Source organism: Melanotaenia boesemani, chromosome 13, assembly GCF_017639745.1.
Source record: "Melanotaenia boesemani isolate fMelBoe1 chromosome 13, fMelBoe1.pri, whole genome shotgun sequence".
Classification (NCBI taxonomy): domain Eukaryota; kingdom Metazoa; phylum Chordata; class Actinopteri; order Atheriniformes; family Melanotaeniidae; genus Melanotaenia; species Melanotaenia boesemani.
Genome location: NC_055694.1, coordinates 10,277,114 through 10,300,355, shown reverse-complemented (window position 1 = coordinate 10,300,355; position 23,242 = coordinate 10,277,114). Strand labels below are relative to the sequence as shown.

At 38.8% G+C, this 23,242-nt stretch overlaps 2 protein-coding genes across 3 annotated transcripts in view; one reads left to right on the top strand and one right to left on the bottom strand.

Moving 5' to 3' along the window:
- LOC121651488 (cadherin-4-like) overlaps positions 1 to 23,242 on the bottom strand; it is a 266,985-nt gene that overhangs the window by 187,891 nt on the left and 55,852 nt on the right. The gene's annotated exons all lie outside the window — the stretch shown is intronic.
- Positions 3,828 to 20,711, top strand: LOC121651489 (putative nuclease HARBI1). The gene is made up of 6 exons (XM_042003728.1): positions 3,828 to 4,588; positions 4,669 to 5,063; positions 5,134 to 5,241; positions 5,380 to 5,795; positions 16,437 to 16,438; positions 20,701 to 20,711. Exons 1-4 carry the CDS (start codon positions 4,299 to 4,301, stop codon positions 5,502 to 5,504), a joined length of 918 nt encoding a protein of 305 aa, XP_041859662.1. The 5' UTR covers positions 3,828 to 4,298; the 3' UTR covers positions 5,505 to 5,795; positions 16,437 to 16,438; positions 20,701 to 20,711.

The window sequence follows — 23,242 nt, the reverse complement described above, 5'->3', positions numbered from 1 at the left end:
CACACAACTCATGGCCATAATACCCAACAATCTGGAGCAAACACACGTGCCGCTGCTGATACACATTTAATATATCATAGCTGAGCATGTGGTAGACCTGTTTTCTTGCTAACAACCATTGTTTACCCTGCAAAATCACAGATTTTTCTTTAAATCCCTTCAATAGTTGAATTTGACTGAACTTGATAGTCACTTAATTGCTGCTGGTCCTTCCTCATCCCTAACAGCAAATACTGAGTTTATTACAAAAGCATTCAGTATCATGTCCTGCCTCGTCTTCTTTATGCCCCATTTTCCTATTTCTTTTTTTTTTTTTTTTTTTTGCTGTTGCTGTTACTTGTTTGTGTATGTGTGCACATTTGTATGTGTTAGCATTTTGTTGAATTAGATTCAGTTTACAAAGTGATGTGTTGGCAACAAATTTACTGCAGAAGGTCATTATTCATCATTTCCTAAAAGCCACAGATAAACTCAGCCAAGATAATCACAGTATAGATTCAAACCACAGACATAGGCATAAAAAATATTGCAAACACTTAATCACACAGGCTACATATGTAGTTCAGTATATACTTTTTAGTGTTTGTATGTTTTAGACAACACCAAAGAAGCCAATAATCTCATCTGGGTTTTGCTTTTGTAATAAATAATTGAAACTGTTTATTTGTTTACGGACAGAGAGAAGCTTTCAATAGTTCTCCATCTCCTTCATATCGCTACTTTCACCTGCAAGTTCTTTTCACAGTGATGATATTCAATGATGACCTGTCATGAGATTTATCACAGAAAAAGATTTTCTGATTCCACCAAAAACAGATCAAATACCAACTATTCATATTGACAAACTTCAATGAAGAACAAACTTCATAAGAGCCATGAGATTTTGTTTTTCATTTATACAAAACCAACTCAAAATTTTCCTGATGCTTTTCTCGTTCTTCTCTCACCTCCTTCTCCTTAGTCTGCTAGTCTCTAGTCACTGTTACCATGGCAGAAGATTTACCAGAAAACAGCTTTCACATAACATTTAATATTGCCTGTATACTTGCTCTTATGCAAGCACCAAACTCTGGTATTAAACATATATTTCAAGTGCCCATGAGAGGAGATATGTCACATTTCTGACTGTGGACAAGGTTGAAAAAAAGTTTAACATGAGCAGTATATTATGCATCTAAAATCTATAGATATTGAACCAGAGAAAAGGGCAGTTAGAAGAGGCGTGAGCAAAAACAGAGCGTGAAATCACCTTCATAAATCATATTGTTTACTATTGATGACATATCTCATTCATCAGTCTGAATCCATCAGCTGATGTAAAATATGTCTGCCCTGATGATGAATCTGTTGATGTCTGAGGCAACAATAACCTTGTGTGACTCAGTATGAGTGAATGTTTTTGAACACAGCTATGTGCTCAGATGATTAGAGTTAATGGTAGATTTTACTCTGAAATGCATCTTTGTTTCAGGAAAAATAAGGCTTGTAGTCTGAAACCTGACATGACGCCAAATGTAATGAGACTTTGTAGGGCTTTGTTGGAGCTGATAAACGTGTACACAATATAATAATCTAGGAGGGATGGATTTTCCTTCAAATGGTGTCCTGCAAGCTTTTTAGAGCAAACTTAGAGTCAGAAAAAAAAGTTTTCTTATCTCTAACCAATGTTTTAAAGTTGACATTCTTTTTAAGTCAACAGAATTTGTCCTCCAGCCACTTTATTGTGTCACAACATGGGTGGAAAAAATGCTAGATTTGTGTCTTAACCCACCTAAGTATTTGCTCTGGTTATCAGCTGTTGGTAAATGTATCTGAAAAGATCCTGAGGATGGTTTCTGTTACCATATGACCTACAATATATTTTGAAAGTGATGATAATAGCAGTTGATAATGATGTTATTGTGCTCTTCCTCTTTGTCTAGTATGCTGTTTTTATGAATGAAGATAAGGAGGATGTATGGTCTGTGTGCTCAGTCACACAAGCCCACAGCCACTGAAAGTGTAAATTGCCTTTAACTAACACCTTCTCATAGTTCTTCTTTGGCTTCCTAAATTACATGCTTTTAGATTGCAAGACCTTTTCATGGTACCACTGGAAGAGGCACTACGCTGAAGAAAGACTTTAAGAACAACAAAAAGGAATAAACTCATAGTAGGGCCCTATATCTCCTGTAATGGGGGACACGTGGAATATCATAGAATTTACTCATATGTGGGTGTGACCTGTTATCCCCACCAATTTGAGTTTTTTTTTTAGTTTTCTAGGTGCCTGAGCCAAGTGAACAACAGAAGCTAATTGAGGGTTAATTTCTTTTTGACAGCTGCAGCCTCCCCTCTGTGTGGCATCACCTGAACTTATGGGTTCAAGTCTCCCCTAGAAGTTCAGCAGCAGCTAAGATGCCAGCAGAATCACCAAAGTTGGCCCAAAAATGAAGACTTTCAACTCTATGTGGTTCCAGAAAAAATTAAAAGTTAAAAACTAAAAGCCACATCTGTTTGTGGTAAAGCATTAGGCTGAGAATATACTTGCTGACAAACAAGGAGGAGCGTTGCCAAAAAAACAACAGAAAACTGGATGTTTATAGCTGCTTGAGCAGCTCATAGAGGCTACAGGTCTTTGACCCAGGTTTAAATCCTGGCCTAGGGATCTTTCTTGCATGGCACCACTTTTTTGGGGGGGACCAACACCACTATTTTTTAACAAATGAATTTTATATTTACTATATTTTTCTATTGAACAGTGTTTTTATACACCAACTACATGATTAGAAATATTCCCTTGGAAAAAAAAAACAATTGGGTCACATTATAAAACAGAAAATTAAGGCAAAAAAAATTGAAAACAAAGAAATTGGGATAAAATACAACAGAACTGGGGAAAAAGTTGTTTGAAGTTGTCTAATCAAAGCTCTTGGCAGTGTCAGAATTGTTAATGGCTCAACAAATATATTAGTGACTCAAGGAATGAGGAAGGGTTTTCCACTCATGCACCAAAATTCAGAAAATGCACTTTCAGCATACAAGCACAGAACACGATGACTTCACGGGATGCTTACACAGATATGTTCTCTAGTAATAAGAGATAAGATTGCAGTATCATATCAGCATATGCCAAGCAGAAGTATCATTGACCTTCATTTTTGGGCTTCATAAGGTTTTCTGTCATTAACTCTATTAAAGAAGTTGTGCAGGAAAAAAAATGTCAGACTGCCACTGTAAATACTGCACCAGCGATTCCTAACAGTCTTATTTCCACAGCCTCACAGCACCATTGTCTAATGCAAAAACATAGGGGAGAATGTAAATGAGAGCATGAAAATTAAAATAAAAAGCATGTTGTAATACCCCCCGTTCCTCAGCTAATGACTCTGCTGCATGTGGTTACTCCAGGGACGCTTCTCAACCTTTATCCCTCCCAAAATAATAGCTCTAACACCAGCTAGTTTTAACTCTGTAATCTAAATATAATTGGAAGGGGAGCACTGCTTCCTTAGCAGGGAATATGAGATTATATAGCCAGTGTCTTCAAATTAAACCCTCCCTGGTGAAGATCTGATCAGCATCACCTCAAATGCAGCTTGTGCTCGCAAATGTGTTATAATATCTATGAAATCTTGTCACTTTGGTTAGAGCAGAAAAGCGGAGGAAGTTACTTTCACTTGCTCTAGAAAGTATCTTGGACTTTGTGCGAACACAATAAAGCCAGATTGAACTACTACAATGGAGACCTAACTCTGATTCTTACTTCTTCTGGCGAACCATTTTGCCGTATGAAAAGAAAAAAAAAAAAAAATCATGCCTTTTATGTTCAAAAGAGCCATCAATGAACAGGGTGCTCATTTATAAAGCTTGCTTACGCACAAAAAGCGGCGTAAGTGACTTTCTACGGAAAGTTTCTGATTTATAAAAACTAACGTGGCGGGAAAATGTGCGTACCGGTACGTAAACTCTGAAACTTGCTTACGAACATTTTGGAGACGGGAAATTGGCGGTGCTGCTGGTGAGGTGATGAACTTCACCTTCATTCATGCATGCCATCATGCCATCATATCCGACACTAGTGCCATAGAATCATAAACACAGAAGCCTGAAATATAGATGCGTTCCTGAAATCATACCTGTAGCCGACTTATAGGCACCCCATAGGAATTTAATGTTGTCAGTGCAGTATGGTCTTACTTGTTTTGATCGTAAAGCAAATGCACTCATTTGTTCACAGAAGACTAATTGTGACAAGGTGTGTAGTAATGAGTGTAATTACTGAGTAAACATAAATAGGTGAATTACGACCGTGCGTAATGCAGAACTTCACAATGGATGCGCTGGCACTCCTTGAAGATTACGCAAACGGCAGGATCAGGATGGAGAGAGTTTTTAGAGACCATCAAGATTTCCTGGCCAACGATGATGACTGGCTGATATGCCGATTTAGATTTCCTAGAGCAGTGCTCTTAAATCTATGTGCTGAGTTGGGCCCAGTGTTGGAGCGATCAACCCGCCGGAACCATGCCATACCCGCGCATATGCAGGTGCTGACAACTCTCGGGATTCTGGCAACCGGCTCTTTCCAGCGGGAATTAGCCGACAGGTAATTTTAATTTAATCTAAGCTGACATGTTCCAGCCCAACACTCAGTGGGTTTCAATAAGTTGTTACATTCCATTTTAGGTCTGGAATATCTCAGCCATCGCTGAGTAATGTAATGCCTGCCGTTTTGGATGGCATTATAAAAATGAGCAGTCGATACATAAAGTTTCCATACACTGTAGGGGAACAGGCCAACATTAAAAGGCAATTTGCAGCATCAACCGGTTTCCCAAATGTAATCGGCGCGATTGACTGCACTCACGTTGCTATAAGGGCTCCAAGTCAGAATGAGTTTGTCTACGTTAACCGAAAAAATGTGCATTCAGTTAACGTGCAAGTCATTTCCGACTCAAACTTGCTTCTGACAAATTTAGTGGCACGGTGGCCTGGGTCAACCCATGATTCATTCATCCTGGCACACAGCAGTGTAGGGAATAGACTGCAGGCAGGTGCTTCGCGGGATGGGTGGCTTCTCGGTAAGTATCAACATACACTGTGGAAATCTCAACAAAGTCTCTGTTCTGAATTAATCTCCATAACCTGCAGGTGACAGTGGCTATCCCCTGAGACGCTGGCTCCTCACGCCTTTTGCGAACCCGCAAAGCGCAGAGGAGGCGCGCTTCAATTCCGTCCACGTTCGTGCGCGCTCTGTTGTGGAGCGAGCCATCGGCCTCTTTGCCTCCACCTTGAGATCCGACCACTTTTTTTTAATGTCTGGCACGGACCTCTCCGTCACCCCCACACTATTGACAGCTGCAACAACGTGTTGCCACTCTTCTGTTTTCCGTTTGTTGCTGATGCCACTACCGAGGCCGCCAAATAATATGTTTTTGCGAGCCTCCACCTCACCAACAAGTACCTCCACCTCCGTCTCCGTAAAATTACGCTTCCTCGTCTTTTCGGTTGCCATGATTTAGGTTTAAATAGCAGAGATCAGCTGGTTCATTTATATGCAGAAATGTCCATGAGGTGCTTTGCATTGACCATTTATAGTAGAATGTGGGCGTGTAGGGGGCGGGCTAGCAGCAGAATTCACTTGCGCAAGCTTTCAGGCAGAGTGTGATTTATAAAGGGAAAATTGCTTGCACCTGTGCGCACGCACGGTTTTATAAATCAGAATATTTTGTTGCTTACGCAAACTCTGGATTCTTGGCGGACGTCCACTTTTAGTAGGAATCCTACGCAGAGTTTTATAAATGAGCACCCTGGTCATTATGTGAATTACATTAAGTGTTTCAATTTTGGTTAACACCACATAAACCGTGAACAAAACCAAATCACGTTTTTGCAAAATCCAACGTTTATAGATGACAGGAATTAATCTTTATTATTCTGCCTTTTTCAGGACAAAATTCTTAAATTTCACCCTCTTTAGATAAAGAATCCTGTAAAATACTTGCTTTAGCTGGATTGCTTTAACCAAAATGAAAGTGATGGGTGTGTAAATAAGGCTTGAATAAGTCATAAGTTGTATTTTCTAGCAGCAAGTGATTAAAAAAAATGCTGTTAAGCTTCGTGTTTACTTTTAAAGACCTTTAAATAAGCCAACTGTTGATTTAATTTCATGAAATGCTTTGCCTTTGTTTTCACCTGACTGTAAACTTAAGCCAGTGTAAATTGTAGATAACCTGTGATACACATGCACACAAGGCCAATCAAAACAGGCCACAACAAGGCCTTGAAATCTGTTTGACTGCCATTCAACATTCATCTATTGACACAAGCTGTGATTTCTCTAAAAACACTTTGCTCCAGGGTACAGAATGAATGGCAGTCATGACTTCATGCTGCTCTTAGCATTGACATTTGCTGACTCTCATTTCTTTGTCATTTCCTCAGTGGCGCTTACTGATGTAGAAGACATACAGAGTGAGGTGGGAATATGGGGTAGTCAGAAAGGATGGGAGAAAGGATGAGGCTTATAAACTTGAAAAATGAAAGTTTGTTCTTACCTGGTATTCAAGGAGATACATGTAGAGGAAATGCATGTAAAAGAAAAATAAGTATTTGTTAGGCACAAACTATACACAGACAAAAACATTGGAAAATGTGCAGAATTTATCCAGTTGAATTGGCAGGTTTGTTTTATTTTGTTTCTTTGACTGCAAGTTGCACTGGCAGGAGACTGCTGGCAACATCAATACTCAGAGATCACACCCTGTATCCTCAGTTATCCCTCTTTCCTCATGATGCTCCCTCTTTTACACTCTTTGAAGAGCAGCTCTTGCACACACACACACACACACACAAATAAATAAGTAGTGATGGTCTCATACTTCTCAAATATTCTCTAACCGATAACACTCCACAGACGCTTTCCTCTAACAAAATATCTGTGTCCCCTGGCGCAAACAGCCACCAAAACAGCATCAAGTACGAGTGTGAATAATTCATAAACTGTGACTGTAAAATTCTTGCATAGTCTGTGTATCGTGACGTACTACCATAACAGATTTTTGGGTTGCCCCATTAGCTGGCAGTGGACAAATTGCGATTTACATTGCGCAGCCACGCGGCAGCATTCTCAGGCCTGGACAGCAGGCTAATGGAGGCACACACGCAGCTTTTATTAGCTGTGAAATCCAATGGCATCAAATATTAAACACTTCATTATGGAGCACTGCTTGTCTTGTTTCACAGAACAGCCACTTAAACCTACAACAGCCGGGAGAAAATAAAGAGAAAAGGAATGTGCGATGACAGCAGTAATTACTGGAAATCTATTTTATGAGATGTGATTGTCACGGGAAACTGCGGTGTGTGTGTGTTTTTACATTGTGTGTGTGAATATGAGTGTGCCATTTCACGTGCTGATCAGTGTGTCAGCCGTCAACAAGCATGATGTTGTTTGTTAATAATTAATTTTTCTATTTCAAAACAATGATAGTGTTCTCAGCGGAGTGCACAGTGTGTTTATTAGCCCCCCTTTTATTTGGGATGATGCAGCTTACAGAAAGTGTACAGGGCAGTGCTGATTGAGGTTTTTGAGATTGGTAACTGGAAAAGACAAGGAGAAGGTAATGCTAACGGCAGGAAAATGATGGAAAACAATGGACCAACAGCTAAAGAATGAGACAGGGAATTGGAGAAGAACCAACAGGCAGTTGTCAGAGTCCATAAGTGACAGCTTCACCGATGACCTCTGAATGATTTATCCCTAGACATGCTTCTGTCTTTCAGAGCATCAGAGACCATTAATGTCAGAGAATGCAGTGAAAGAGAGGAGCGTTGGCTCATCTGTCATTACCTAAAAGATCATCCTCAGGAAGCATAGAGTTTCCTTTTAACCAAAGCCCTCCTGTCTGTTAGCATGCAGATATTTTTCAGAGGAACAGTTACTTTGAATTTGGGGTTTCTTAAAATAAAGATCAAACCTCTGCAGTATGAAACTTAAATCAAACTTATAATCTGATCCACTTTGACCATTGTATCGGAGAGGTGAAGGAGCAGTACCTGACTGGGGAAAGAAAATCCCAAATGTGTTTAATATTTATTGTGTTTTCATCATGGTAGTAAAGTATTACAAAGAAATTTAACTCGCTCACACCAAGAGGGAGCTGGTATGAAATTGCCATGCTTATTTAATTCATTAATGGTCTTCATGTTATTGAAAATGATTTTACTTTACTAAGCACAATGGCCTGTAAGCCCAGCAAGCTGTGGCAAGCTGTGCCAAGATTAAGGGTGCAACCTAAGCAGCTTTGGAGCTAAAAGCCAAAATTTCTGTGAATCTACAAATGAAGAAATTGTGAGAAAAGCAGCACAAAATGATGGTTGTGTTTTTATCACCAGTTTCAGCTTTTGGGGGGGGGGAAATGCAAAGCAGACAGGCTCACATATTTACATCAGCCAAATTCACTGCTAACAGACCAATTAAACTATAATTGGATGATGGCAATTAAGCCATGCGTCATGGGGGAGATGAGGCCACTAGCAAAAAAAAAAAAAAATGTTCAGGGGACTGAAGACATCAGGTACAGATGGGACAAGAAAGATGAGTGAATGGGGTTTAAAAAAAGTATGTAAGAGCAGTACAGTATAAACCTAAGTGTTAACAGATCCCTGCAGCAAAGGTGTAGATACGGGGCAGTGGAAATAAGGGGCAGGGTTAAGTAGGACTAAGTGTTCAGGATTCAATTACCCTTGCCTCCCCTCGTTAGTTCGGCCTGGGACTGACAGCCGGAGGAGATGGCAGCGAGACCAGCAGGCACACACATCACCTCTCTGCTGTGACATCTCAGCCACTCAGGTAATTGTAAGCTAGGAAACTGTAGACAATATCTAAAGTGGCTTGTTTACAATTACTATTATCTCTGATTGAATAAATCCTCTGTGAAAATGAATGCACGATTCTGTGCCCGAAAACAAGCTCTGGCAGATGTGAAACATCATATCAACTAGTATAGTCGCGTAAAAGTTGTCCTGCTGCTCATCTTGTCAAATTAGTTGTGTGAGCCATCTCTCAAGTCATGGCCATGAATTTCAGGTTCAAAATAAAATGTCAGTTCTCAGAAGTTGTTTTTCCTTCCATCTCCTATAGAATCTTAATGTTATGTCCCGGTTTCATGGCTGTGAAACTTTCATGAGCTTGGCTGGTATGTGGACTTTAGGCAAAAGACCTTAATTTGTGATGCTAAAGTACTCCAAACATCACTGCCAGGGTGGAAAAAGTCAGCACTTAATGGTTAGGTGAGCTATCGATGGTAAGACCTAACCTGAGGAAGCAGTAGATTATGATGGTACCTCAATTAATAAATTGGGCAGAGCTAATAATGAAGCTATAAACAGGATCCATCCTCTGTCCTCAATCAGTTAGGAGCAAGCAGAAATGGGAACCATTGATTTTCTGCATGGCCCTGGATGTTCTGTGGATCTTGTCTGCAGACTGCCAACTATGTGCATCAATACAAACGTGCCTCGCTTAACCAATGGCACCCTTCAAAAGGCAGGAAGGGGAGGAGGGAGCCTGTTTATTTCCAGGGTCATCATAGAGGAAGTTACTTGCCCTGGCTTACAGCCAATGAGAAACTCTGTGCTTCCCAAATAAGAGGAACAGGTGAACATCAATATAACATGTATTTAAAAACATCTAGACAAAGCTGTTTAAAAGCTAGTGTACAAAGCCTTTTATTTTAGGTCGAAATAGTAAAGATGAAGTCACTTGAAATTGGTACTAAAAATTTGTTTCAAGCCAATTTTAGCCGTTGACCTTGTAGGATACGAAGTAAATGGTCCATATGGAAAAAGCCAGCCATATTAAGTGACCATATCTGTAAATGAAGCACTTTTCTACTGTGAAAAATAAAGCAAAAAAAAACAAAAAAAAAAAACTTTTTTTTCTCAGTGTATGTTGCATATGCCTAGCATGTGCAGTATACTTACTAAAACAAATGTGATTCAAATACCCAAACCAGGGGCCAAACCTTTTTTCTTAAATAATTCCTATCTTAGCAGTGTCGATTTATCCAGTTTACATTATAACAATTTACATGACAGACCAAATAAGTGTCCCAATGCAATGCTCTGTATTTTATAGGTGAAGTATGACTCTCTAGGTTCTGGTCAATAAAACAAGTTAAAATAAAAATTTATGATTAAATATATGTCAGTTTCACTGATAGGCATGAGCCTTCTTCTGTCAATCCATCTACAGCAGAGGCGTCCAGAGTTGTTCCTTAAGGGCAGTAGTTTACAGGTTTTAGATGTTCCCCTGCTCTAACACACCCGATTCAAATTAAATGGCTCTCCTCAACAGCCTGTTGTCAAGTACTGGCCAAGCATTTTGACCCATTAATCTTATTCAGGTGTGCTGAAGCATGACACATCCAAAACCTGAAAGACAGCAGTCCCCAAGTACTGGCTTTGGACACCCCTGATCTACAGAGCCAACTGTCTATCCCTGAGTGTACTAGTTAGCAGTAATGCCCATTCAGGCAAAACCCTAACTGCCAAGGAAATCCAAAAGGGAAGGGAAAAAAAATCACTAACCAGTAGACTGCGGAAGGAAACTGAACAGAAACATAGAAGATGATGAGTGTAGCTGAAAAGAGCCACAAAAGCTGGAATGAAACTGAAACTGAACTGACGTTATCTTCCCAAACTGTCAAAGTAGTTGACAAAAAAGGCCCCATTATGTCAGTAATATGGAAGTGGTTTAGATTCAGTGATGCAGAACCCTACAACTTTTTTTCTGGGTTGGTAAGTAAAAGGCTTACACTGATAACACTGCAGCTGCAACTTGTGTCTTTTCAAGTAACTTTTTCCTTCTCAGCTTGAGGATGTTTTATCATTGATAAGACTTACATGCATCTAATCTGGGAAAACCCCTGATGGTGATCATTTTTGAAGAAGATGGTGATTTTTGGTTGTTTGTCTCTGGCCCTGCAATGTCCAGGGTGTACCCTGCCTCTCGCATGCTAATGGGCTCGACACACGGGATGCGATGTCACTCCTCCATTCATTTCTTATGGAACTTGTGGCAAAAATCACTTCCCTCCTCCAGCCATGTGAAATGTTGCGCTCGTTCACATAGACGTGCACACAGGGCCTTGCAATGCAACACAAGAAAATAGAAAAATGTTCAGTTTTTGTTGTCACATGGCACTACAACCAACCAGCGAGGGGATTCTTTGACTGACCAATGACAGCAGGCTATACAGCGCAGTCTGCAAACACTTTCAACATGGAAGAATAGACTATTTTAGTTATGTCTGACTTTCTCATACTTTACAAAATTTCACTCAAAGATTATAGACATGTAAATAAAAAGGCAGCCGCATGGTGCCAGGGTGAATTTGTCCGAACGTAGGTCCTGAATTTATCTGGATCAGCCTTGAGGTCCGCCATCAAATGATATTCACCATGCTGTTTCCTTGTTTGAAAAATAGGATGAACCCAGGGTTTTCTTTATTTTTTGTACAGTAAAGTCAACAGCAAGATTTCTGTCAAGTAAATCAACATCTTGTGACTCTTCATCGTTTATGCCTTGTCTGTCACGGACTGCCTTCAAAATGTCAAAATTCCCTCCAATATCACAACCAATCGCATTTCTCGGAGAGCGTGATTCCTGGCACTGCCACCATCGCTGCTGTTTGTCGCGTCCCGTGTGTTGGGTTTTCCTGGGTGGTGATGACTTTCACCTGTCGCTGTCATTGGTCGCCCCTCTGTGTCGAGCCCATAATTGTTGTCATAGGCCCCAGCTTCCCTACGACCCTGAATTGGAATAAGCTGTATAGACAATGAATAAATGAATATCTTTTAACGCATCAGCAAAAGCTGATTTGCTCCATGAGTATATGAAGTAGTTTGATGTCTTTTATATCTAGTAGTGCAGTTTCTTAATGTACCTCATGCATGCTTATTCTGTGTTATGGCTGCTGGTCAAAAAACACATTGTTTGATTAAAAAGCCACATTTCACCGTTTTCCTGACATTTCAAACCCTAAAATCTACCTGGAGGGCTTCAAATTAGGGCTCACTTTCATTTTGGGGCTTTATTTAGACATGAATTAAGATTCTACTGCTCAAGTGCACATCCAACCATCCACAGGTTAGAATGTGATCACTGTTAAACCACCAACCAACCGTTTGTTTTTATCTTATTTTCACTTACCTGTAAAAAATGTATCAATAATACAAATTTTAAAAGAATTATTTCAGGTACTGTTAGCAAGCAATCACAATTATCTAAAAGAGGCTTGAAGTATATGTATGTGTTTGTGTATGAATATGTGTGTTGACAGCTTTAGTGTTTTGCCAACGAGATTCTGGACATCTTACATCGGATCTCTAATAAAGCTCAAACAGGTAAGCGTGTGCTGCCTAATCAACCATGTCACCACACACAGCGCAGGCACTGTTTACATTTTCAATTAAGCTTCTGCCTCACTCGACGCTTTCTGTGTCTTTGTTCAAGTGTCTGAACCAATCACTTGTACAGGTTGCTGTGTGGGGCTCTCAGCAGGTAATTATGGGACTGTCAGTGCCATGCCATCTCTGATGGGCATCCACCATTAATATTTATGGTGTTCTGAATCAACCCCACACTGAGCTCTGTGACAGCAATCACCCCACTTTTTTAATATCCCCCATCCAGATCAATTCTGATTAGCATTTCAAGCACTTTGTGGAGCCACGTAGTCTGCTGAACTTCTCCTTGTTCTCAAAGATGAATAGAGACAGAGAGAGGACGGCAGAGGAGCAAATCACAGCTGACACAAAATCAAAACAGAAATAAAATGTTTGCCATTTAACAACCAAAGCAAAGTGGAGAAGAAAAATCTGATGTCTTGTTCTTACATAAAAAAAAAGAAAAAAAGGAGGTAATGTCACTGGGATATGGAATATGACTAAAGAACTCCGGTTAACAATAAAACAGCCCTGAGCCAGTGAATCGGTCACATGGTGGGTGATATGCCAGCAGGAGACTCAGATATAAAACCACAACAAAAGCACCTGTGTAAGAATTTGCATGTCTTTATTTTTGATACTGAAAGTGACATTTTGTGGCATTAAAAGGCAGGCGTTTTAAGTCTCCTGTAAGCTTAGTTGCCTCTTTACCACTGTGGTGGTGCCATTTTCCAAACCTCTGTGCGGACTGAGCTCCTTTGTTTTCTCCTGAAGACAAACCAGTCTGCTTATCTTGAAATCCAGAGGGAGCCAAGGGGTTTGCTTCTTCAGATCAAAATAACACGCATGATGGTAACCTGAACAAGTGAATGGTGTAGGAGGGGTCTGATTGTGTGTCACTGTGTGTGTCTAAGTGGGTCTCTGCATCTGTGTTATTGAGTGTAAGCGAAAGCCTCTGCAGGCCTAGAGGTGACTGCGCAGATGCTTATTTGTAGTGACAGGAAGGTTTGTTCGCTCTGTGTTCCTATTTATCACATAGACCTGATTGCATGGCTGCGGCTGGATCCCACAGAGAGGACACAATCACCACTACGACAGATATGCATGAGTAAGCAATACAGCTCTATGAATTCACAGACATAATCTATCAGCTTGGATCAGCAGTCTTCACTGAGAATAATGAACATAAGCAAAGAGAGACTATGTGCTGAATATGGAATGTTTGTTTTCGCATCTCTACGCATTCTTCATGAGAAATAGCCTGAAAAAGTTTTGGTGATTGTTAAATGATCACAGGCCTTCACCGTGCTCCAATTGCAAAAGAGTTCTGTGATCGACACTAACTGGCATTCGGGAGGAAAAGAAAGGCAGATGAACAAGCAGGAAGGAGCGAGGGAGACTCCTTTGGGGGACAAAACGCTCTTTGCAGCTCTAGTGAAAATAATGACTCACCAAATGGAGCACTTTAAGGAAATTCACACTCAACTCTCCTGGCTCTCGTCCTCTCCCATTCTCTTTCTCCTCTGCTTCCCTGTTACATTGTCTTTTCGCCTCCTGGGAGGAATATCACACTGCTTCCAAAAAGCACAAACACACTCCATCCACTGCAAACACACACAAATGTATGCAACTCTACACACTCCATGCAAGCAGCACAGGTAGGTGATACACACCTGTGAACCCCCAGAGTGAATCTTGACCTTTTCACATGAATCATGTTTCCCATAAATATCTTCTTTTATGAGCTTGCTTTTCAATGTGTCTATATGTGTGCTTTTCTCTGTCTTTATCATACGTGTGTGTCTGTGCACGAGTGTCTTTATCTCTGAGTTTCACCGCAGAGTCGACCTTTCCATCCCCGGTTTGTCCCAGATTAGAACTGACACAGCCCTCTGCTTTGGACCAAGCTGATACGCATACTGACACCAACACATACACCTTCTCACAAACACACATTAAAAACAAACGCATGCAGATAAATTCGCATGTGTGCTCCTGACAGCTTAAACCCTCACATCCCCAAAATGTCACCTGCTAAGAACCACCTTTAAAGCTTGATTAAAAATGCCTTTTGACATTTTTCACTGCTTTCAAGAAGGAATTTTTAGGAGATTGGATAACTTTCTTAACACATGGACAAGCTGGTACTGCTTTCATTTTACCAAACAAGACTAAAAGCCTGGTACAAGCGCAGCTATGAGAAAGCTTAAGGGGCTGATGGAGAGCTCAAGTTATTGTCATTGTAATAATTTAACCTTTTACACATTTTAAAGGCAATTTAATGAATAGTTGTTAAGAAACCTTAACAAGAACTGTTTAAAACAAGAACTGTTAATGTTTTTTTTGTTTTTTTTATAATAAAGTAAAACACTCTGTAATAAAAGGAACCAACACAGCTAGAACCATTTCTATGGCCCAGAAAGTTCAAACATTTATCTGAGGGAGCTTGACTTGTTCACCCATGAGGATGGGATCTGTGTGGTGTTGGTAGTGGACATGTTTCTGTCTCAGTGGGAGAGAGACCTGAGAATAAAGCTGAGACTGAGCCGAGCAACACTCCATTTCACTGATCGCTGAGCAGCATCTCAGCCACTGCCGCAGGGGGATAAGCTCACTTACCTGGCATGCATGTGAGTTTCTTTCAGAGTGTGCGTGTGCATGCATGTGTCTATTTATCTATCTCAATCCATCCTGTGTTGAACTAGTCAAAACACAGTTTCCTTTCTTTCCATCTTTCAGCAAGCGTGGGTGTGTTTCTCTGCGTGATGGTGGTTACTGTTAGGACAATGGACAAAGCAATGAAAACCTTCGGAACAAAGGTCAGGTCACAGCTTGGTATGTGAGACCATCATATAGACATGTCTTAGTGTTTACATGTGCATGTCCTTAGTAAACAAACATGTCCAGACTGAAAGTAATGATGAAAAGACAATTCTAACAGAATGTTGCTTACATCAACACACCTGTGTCCTTTTCAGTTCATGAGATTGCCATTTTACTGCTGAATCTAACAAAATGCTATAAAAAGTCTTTTCCCCTGTGCTCCATTCATATAGTTTCATATAAACACAATACCATAACAGTTTAAGGTCCTCTACAAACATCACTGTAAAAGAAGATGCAAAAATGAACACTTACTATTATATTGTCACTGCTTACTATATATAATAAAATATTATTATTATTTTTTTTAAAGTGTGACAAGGATATTTCTATATTTGTTTACTTTAAGGGCATCCTGAGTTAAGTACTGTATTTATAATATCTACCAACAGATTATAGCTGCAGAAGAAGTTCATAAAGTTTTGGTGACAGAAGGACACAGAAAAATGCACTTGTGATCAATTAAACACACTTAATAGAAAATAACTTGGCCATCACACATCATAGATGATCTACAGGAATTCATAAAGGCACATTCCATCAGACCAAACCAGTTGTTTGAAATTCTCCAGATAGTTTTCAGGACCAAAGTATCATGTTAGTAAAATCAGTTTACAAGATTCTTGAACTTTTTTATTGGTGAAAATATTTGTTTTATACCATTTTAAAGTTAAATACTTACAGGATAGCTTCATTAAAGTTTGGACACCTTAAGATGTTAGAGCCTTTGATAAAGGCAAACCTTAATTAGCTTGTTAGAGCTCCTGCATGTTCGCAGTCGTCACACAAATTGTGTCGCTGCATGATTGTAATAAAAAGCTTTACAAAACTCTGAGTCAACAAACATTGTCCCAACACACAGCAACCACTTTAAAAAGCACCTGAACACTAATAATAATAAGTAGCTGATGCCTCTACAGCAGGAGAGGATATTAAGGACATCGAAAACCACTTTTAGAAAGGAATTGGTAAGCTGTTGGTAATGTAATTTAGTTTTCATTATTCCTACCAAACTGCCTGTAGGATTGTTAGATGGGATAATCAAATTTCAGTCTTGACTTCAAAGGGCATTGCAGGACCACAGCAGTCATATCTGCACAAATGTGACCTTCATGGAGGAGTAATCTGAAGGAAAAACGTTCCCATATCATCACCTCAAAATTCACTGTCAGAGGGTTCTAAACCAATGCCTCAAAAAAGTCTGATGAATTCCAAAGCAAGGATAAGGTGAGTTAAAACAGACCACTTAATGTGATATTTTGCAGTGATGGAATAAAACTATAAATGTCATCTTGTGCAAAATATTACAGAAAAGTGTTAAACTTTAATTTGATGCCTTTTGAATTCCAGCTCTTTCATTTTCTTTACTTTAAGTCTAATCTCTTACTCACAGGTAATCCTTCACATTTTAGCTATCCACACTACCAGAAACTTTAACTGTTGTCCAAAACTTGAATGATACTGAATCCCATTTGCTTGTCCAACTTGAATTCCTTTAGATTCCAGCAGGTGATGAGAGGAAAGATGAAAAAGAAAATGAGGCCTAAAACTTCTTTCTATGAGACTGTTTCCTTAATTTAAATTCTGCTCTCCGTCCAATGTATCAACCATGTTTAGATCTTAATCTTCCACTAAACTTCAACTTTTAGGTCCATTAAGTTAATTAGAGCTAGCTAAGTAGGAGACCTGTGTTACACATGGATGCATAGTTTATTTTTTACTAGCCATTCCCACCAGTATTCCAGCAGCTGCCACAGGATCCCACTATATATCGAGTACTCTAATATAAACAGGGTTAAGTGACTACAAACTGAAAAATGTCATCATAACGTAGAGCTGTGACTTTGTTTAAGGTGTCCTGAAAGTAAGTCCTTCAGTGTAATTTTCAGATATGCAGTGTAGATTAGAAATATTCAACAGTAACTTCTCAACCCCGGCCAGTTCAATCATGACTTGTGACACGACTGTGACCAAAAAAAGGGATCAGTACTAGCTGTCCATGAAGAAACTGGAGAAGAATTCAACTATTCAACTAAACTATTCTTCTAAAAAAAAGTACAATATGAGCATTTGTCACCATTCAAGACTAAAAATTGTGAGTTTGCAATACATCTGATTGATGTAGTGTCAGAACCAATCAGATGGTGGGAACTGCAACCCATGTGTATCAAAATGCATTGGCCATGAAAACTTGTACTAAGCTTATATTTTAAAGACAGAATAAAGTCAATAACCATCAAGTTATTATACTAGCATTATACCAAAATGTCTGGATGATCATTAGTATGATAAAACCTGGAAAATAAAAAAAATCAATCACAAAAAATGGCACAATTTCTGAGCATCCATTGTAAAACTAACATTTTGTAGCCTGGAACATTATTGCTTATAATAGTAATAACATGCTTCAGGACGTGATGAGTGTAAATTATGTCCAAATTAACATTTCCATAGCTCTGTGGATGAAGGGTGTGGAGTGGAATTGATTACCTCACTTCACCCTTAAACTAGTTACTAATAAAGCTGTTAGGTCACTATGAAAAAAGTAGCTCCTATTCTGTACTCTGTTTCGTACAAAACTTTACAAAATAATAATAATAATAATAATAATAATAATAATAATAATAATAATAATAATAACGTCCCAATAATACCGAAGAAAATTGTGCCATCACACAAAAATAAATCAATAAATTAATTAAAAAAAAAAAAAAAAAACAGTATGCCCTCTTTAAGTTGAGTATCTTTGCAATATGTAGCCCAAGGAAATATGAGTATCTGGAAGAAACTGATGCATACATGAGGACTGCTTGAAAACACCACAAAAATATTCCACATTGTACCTTTACAGAGAGGCGAATTCACAAACCACCTTAAAGTGAGGTGACAACTGGGATCACCTAAGGCTTCCAAAAAACACACAAATAAAGACACCAGAAAAGCAGCGATTCACACATATTATACACATGTCCACACACACAAGAATCTGCAGAATGCTGTATCATAAAGCTACTCCCTGCAGAGAGAAAAGAGCTACTCTGCGGCTATGAGAAGAGGAAAGAGATTAGAGGGATATTTAATATGTATGAAAATGAGACAAACAGAAAGGATCACAATAGATATGAGTGCCTCAGAGATGGAATAGCGATAGATGTGTAGCCCACAAAGTAAGAGAGTTAGTCCAAGGAGTTAACATTTCATGAACTCTTACTGTCACTAAATGAGTAGATGCTGGGAATAAAACAGAGCTTTATGAATATCTTTTAAAAGACCCTTATCAAAAGATATATATAAATTAAAAGAGCTGCCTCTGGTGCTTGGTACTAAAGAGACAAAAGACAGGGGGATAATAAAAAAGTGAAACAAGGTTACAGTGAAACCTAGTACTACTACAAAAGAAAAGAAAAATGCATGATTTACTGAGCAGGGATTTGAGACCAGATCATTTCTCTAGGACTTTTACTGGTTTTTATTTGGCACATCCTGTTCTGCTAGAAAAGTAGAAAACTAAAATGTAGAAGTTGTACATCAGCTGTCAGTTAGTTGTAATTATACTCATAATTACATGGAAATAATTGTTTAAAGAAGGTGTTGCATGGTCACCAACTGAGTGATCCTGGTGGAAGCATAACCCACAGCACAAGTCAGATGTGTGTACTTTTATAAGACATTTTGTACAGGAAAAAAAGCACAACTATGCATGCTTATTATTTTGAACATAAAGGTTGGAATAATTATTTTCACTTATTTTCAATAATTGTTGAATTATGCATAACTGCAAAAACCTGACTTCCATCAATCAGGACACTGCTCAGCTTTGTTGTCTGCTAGGGTTGGGCGATTGAACGAATGTATCGACCATCGACGATAGGCTGAGCCATTCGACGATCGTTTATATAAGAGCGATATTAAGAGAGATATATATATGTATGTATGTACATGAGCCAACACGTTTAGTTAGCTACAACGCAGGCGCACGCTGTGGCTCGTGCAGCAGGTGTCGGGAGTTTTTTTTTTTTTTTTTTCCATCATCCAGCCTCTCTCCATACCTGGTGCTGCCTTCTTTCAGAAGTCTCGTGCACACGCGCACACACTAAAGGACCGTGCATAACCTCCCACCCCGCCTGTGACCTGCCTCCACCAATTTAGGCTACTCAAACTTAACAGAAAGAAAAAATGACAGAAGTAGGCTACTCGGAAATTAATTACGTTTATTTAATCAATAACCACAATGGTGGGAATCAAAGACCAACTTCTTTATTTTCACCTATAACTGTAGCCTATTTATGGGGTCTTTACAGTGATTCAATTTTTCAAACTCGGCCAAGTGAATGAAACAATAGATTAACCTAAAACAATAGAAAATAAAATTAACTCCTTGGGCTGGGAGCATGTGCGCTTCCATTAAAACAATAAATAACCACAGTGGTGCAAAAAAGATTCTGGCTTCTTTTTTCGTTTAACCTAGTAGCCAACTGCATTTACAAGATTTCTGTCTTAAACTCAGTCCAATGAATTTTTGTCTTCTAAATTGCTTCAACAGGTGTTCAGCGCGCAAAAAAGTTCTGACGTCACGTCCGCGAATATATCGCCTATCGCCAGTCCAGCAAATGGCGATAGGCGATTGAAAAAAATTTACATATCGCCCAACCCTATTGTCTGCATGTTAAAATGCTGTTTCTCCACAACTAAACAGACATGACGCTGAAAGCAAAAAGGAAGCAGAACTATACCAAATGTGAAAGTTAGACACTGACCCTGGTTGGAAAGAAAATTAATTGTTATCAGCTTTGTAAGTTCAGAGTAAAGAACCCAGCAGAGGTAAAAAAGAGAAGACACAAGCTCAAGAAAATACACTTTACAGATGTGCAGATGGATTATGACGTGGTGTCCTTCAACAGTCTTTGGAAACCTGAAACACTGCCTAAGCCTTTCTTTCTCTAGAAAATTTGAATAATCAATGCAGTGAATGAACTTCTTTTTTAAAGTAGCATTAGCAAGGATTTTATAGAAAAAAAAAAAAACATTTTCTATAATATTCTGGTGAAAATGTCTGGTCTTGTTTTGTAGTCTAGAGAATTTGTGAGGAATGCACATTTGCATTGTAAATCCAGGGTTTGAATTACGGGGGAACTAAGGGGAGCTCGGCTCCCCTGAAAGGCACAGGAGCTCCCCTAAAGACATTCAGCAGATACTTTGAGGGGGAGCCCTAAAAATAGTTCACTTTCAGGTTACATTTAATTTTTCAAAAAGGTTCCTGATGTGTCTTGAAAAGAATAGCATTCATTTGTCAACTTTGTTTTTTATTTATTTATTTAATTTAATTTAATTAATCCTCCAAATGTGATCCGTTCTGTTTTCTTTCAGCACCGTGGACAGCAGCTTTGTTTGCTTGTAGCATGCTGTGAGCATCCATATAAAAAACACTTTATATGCTTTCTTTTGTGGTTGTTAAAAGAACTTTCTGTCCCTGTTTCTGATTAAACAAGCTGCATACAGTAGGAGCAGAGGGATTTTTTTTTTTTTTTTTCTTTTTTGGAGTAACCATATTTTTGGCAATGCATGCGCATGCACATGATGTGCAAACTCACGGTGCACGCCCGACAAAGGCTCCCCCAAAAGCTCCAGTGTGATTCGAGCCCTGTGTAAATCTATTATACAAGTAAGTTTTGTGTAACAAAATACATATTCATGGTTTTAATATGTACACATTAGGCTCTTGTGGATGGTGGTGATTGAACTTAAAGTCATTCCATACAAAACCAAAAGAGATCCATGTTGCACTCTCAATTTCATAGTGGGATGTGGAACTTATCCATCCATCCATTCATACAAAAATGTCGCTTAAAAGTTATTTTTGCTGCTATGTTTGAATTATATTTTGTTATAATTCAAAATCATACACACATTAATCATTTCTACAAAGTAGTGGAGTCCTTCCAGGTGTTGCTCTGCTGTAGTTTAACATCTTCCAGCATGAACTAACTGGAAGCTTGCAGAGCTCTGCTTTAAGCTTCCTCAGCTCTGCTTGTTTCACCATTGCAATGCCTTTTTCCTTCATTTTAGAATCAAAAGTATGCTATCACTTCATCTACAATCCCCCCGACAATATATTGAGTTGAGCTAATGACTGTTTAGTAGCTCTGTGTCAGGGCGCCATGAAGACAGAAAGCAAAGATTTAAAAGAAGGAAATGAAGAAAATGGTGTGACTGATGGGGAGCTCTTATAAACATGCTGATTCATTCATCTGCAAGCGCAGGGAAGCACTCCCTTTGGGAAAGAGGGGTCAAACACATTAGCTCCCTGCATTGAGCGAGTGCAGTGCTTTTAGAGAACTGCAAATGCAAGACTGTCAGGGATGCATCACCTCTGCCTCATATGCAGGATCTCCATGAGAAAAAGTGACAGAAAGCATTCTGAATGCTTATTGTATACTAAGTTTAATTCACCTTTATTAAAGAAAGTATGATAAATTCTCAAATCTTTATTCAGGTGTTATTACTTGTTTTTTTTACTTGTTTTTTTAATAAACTAAGAAAGTGTGCAAGAGGTAATATTAAAAGCTTGGGGATGTAATGTATTCCACTGGGTGTAAGACTATTTTTTAATTAGCACTGTGTAATCAGATGTGTACTTGGTTATTTAGAGTTAATAAACTTTTCATATTACTTTTATGTTTCATGCATTTTTCAGAAATCCCCACAGTCACTATCAAAGGCCTGGAGATCTTAATAATCACAGCCCAGCTTTTTACGAACACATCAATATTAATACAAAAACAGTAGCATGTATTAACACAGCTTTAATGCTTGCTGATACGAGCAAATTTTGTGGTGTAGTATAACAAATGGAAAAGATTGTAGTTTAAATTGAATGTTAACACTTCCCTTAGGAGTCTGAAATATTCATAGAATCAATGGAGAGTTTCCTGCATGGTCAAGTTACATGGTGTAATTAAATCTAAATACTTGGGAAGGCAAACATAAGCTTAAAAAATGTCTAGATTTATTTTCCCATTTGGAATTTATTTGGAGTAAATGAAAGATGGATTGGTGATAAAAACTAAAGAAACCAGCACACATAAGATAGACATTAGACAACTGCCCTCCTGCTGACTGTATAACTTTACACATGCAAAAATATCTAAAAAATAGCAAACTATTAAAAATTAATAGATAGCGAAGTTTAACTTTGATATGTAACTATAATCAGCTGAAACTCAAGAGAAGCTTTATGACGTACATTAAGATTTCTGAAAGAGGTTTCACTGATGAACTAAATATAATCAAAAGTGTTGCAAGCAGGACAGTAAACGAGTTGGGAGACTTTTAAAGAATATACAAGTCAAACTATCCTGGAAGATTCTACAATAAGCAGATTAACTGGTGACAGGTGTGGGTGTCAGAATGGATCCTAAATCCTAACTAAAAGCTTAGTCTTGTCCAGCTAAGTTAAATGAAACTTGCTTTTTTTTGTCTTCTCTTTGAGTATGTTCCTGCCATAAGAATTGGTGAATGTTAAAAAGTTTCCCAACTATTCTGAAACTGGGGTTTGTATAACAAACATTATCTGTTTAATAGCAAAAAAAAAAAAAATACATAAAATAATGAAAAGGATACCTACTACAGTGGCTCAAATCCTTATGGGCTGCACACTGTGATATACTGCTTCATACAATATGCACACCTGCAGAAGTTTATAAGACCGTCATAACTCCAGGTGTCTCCTGATGGCAGGTGGCTAGCTGGCTCCAGCTATCTTGCAGTGAATTAAACAATTACATCTGTGACAGGGATGGGCTATCTGCTTTCAAGGGGTGAAGCCATGGGAGTCGGCTGAACAGCTCGTGGATTCTACTTTGCTCAGTCTGTCCCTGCTGCGCAGCTAACGCTAGTTAGCCAGTTGTCTGCACATATCAAACTG

What these genes read in the sequence shown, in the direction of transcription:
- LOC121651489 (XM_042003728.1), top strand. Translation starts at nt 4,299, where the DNA reads ATGCAGAACTTCACAATGGATGCGCTGGCACTCCTTGAAGATTACGCA. An exon ending in CAGCGGGAATTAGCCGACAG is followed by an intron (nt 4,589 to 4,668) that starts GTAATTTTAATT and finishes ATTCCATTTTAG; the next exon opens with GTCTGGAATATCTCAGCCAT. An exon ending in CGTTCGTGCGCGCTCTGTTG is followed by an intron (nt 5,242 to 5,379) that starts TGGAGCGAGCCA and finishes TTTTCCGTTTGT; the next exon opens with TGCTGATGCCACTACCGAGG.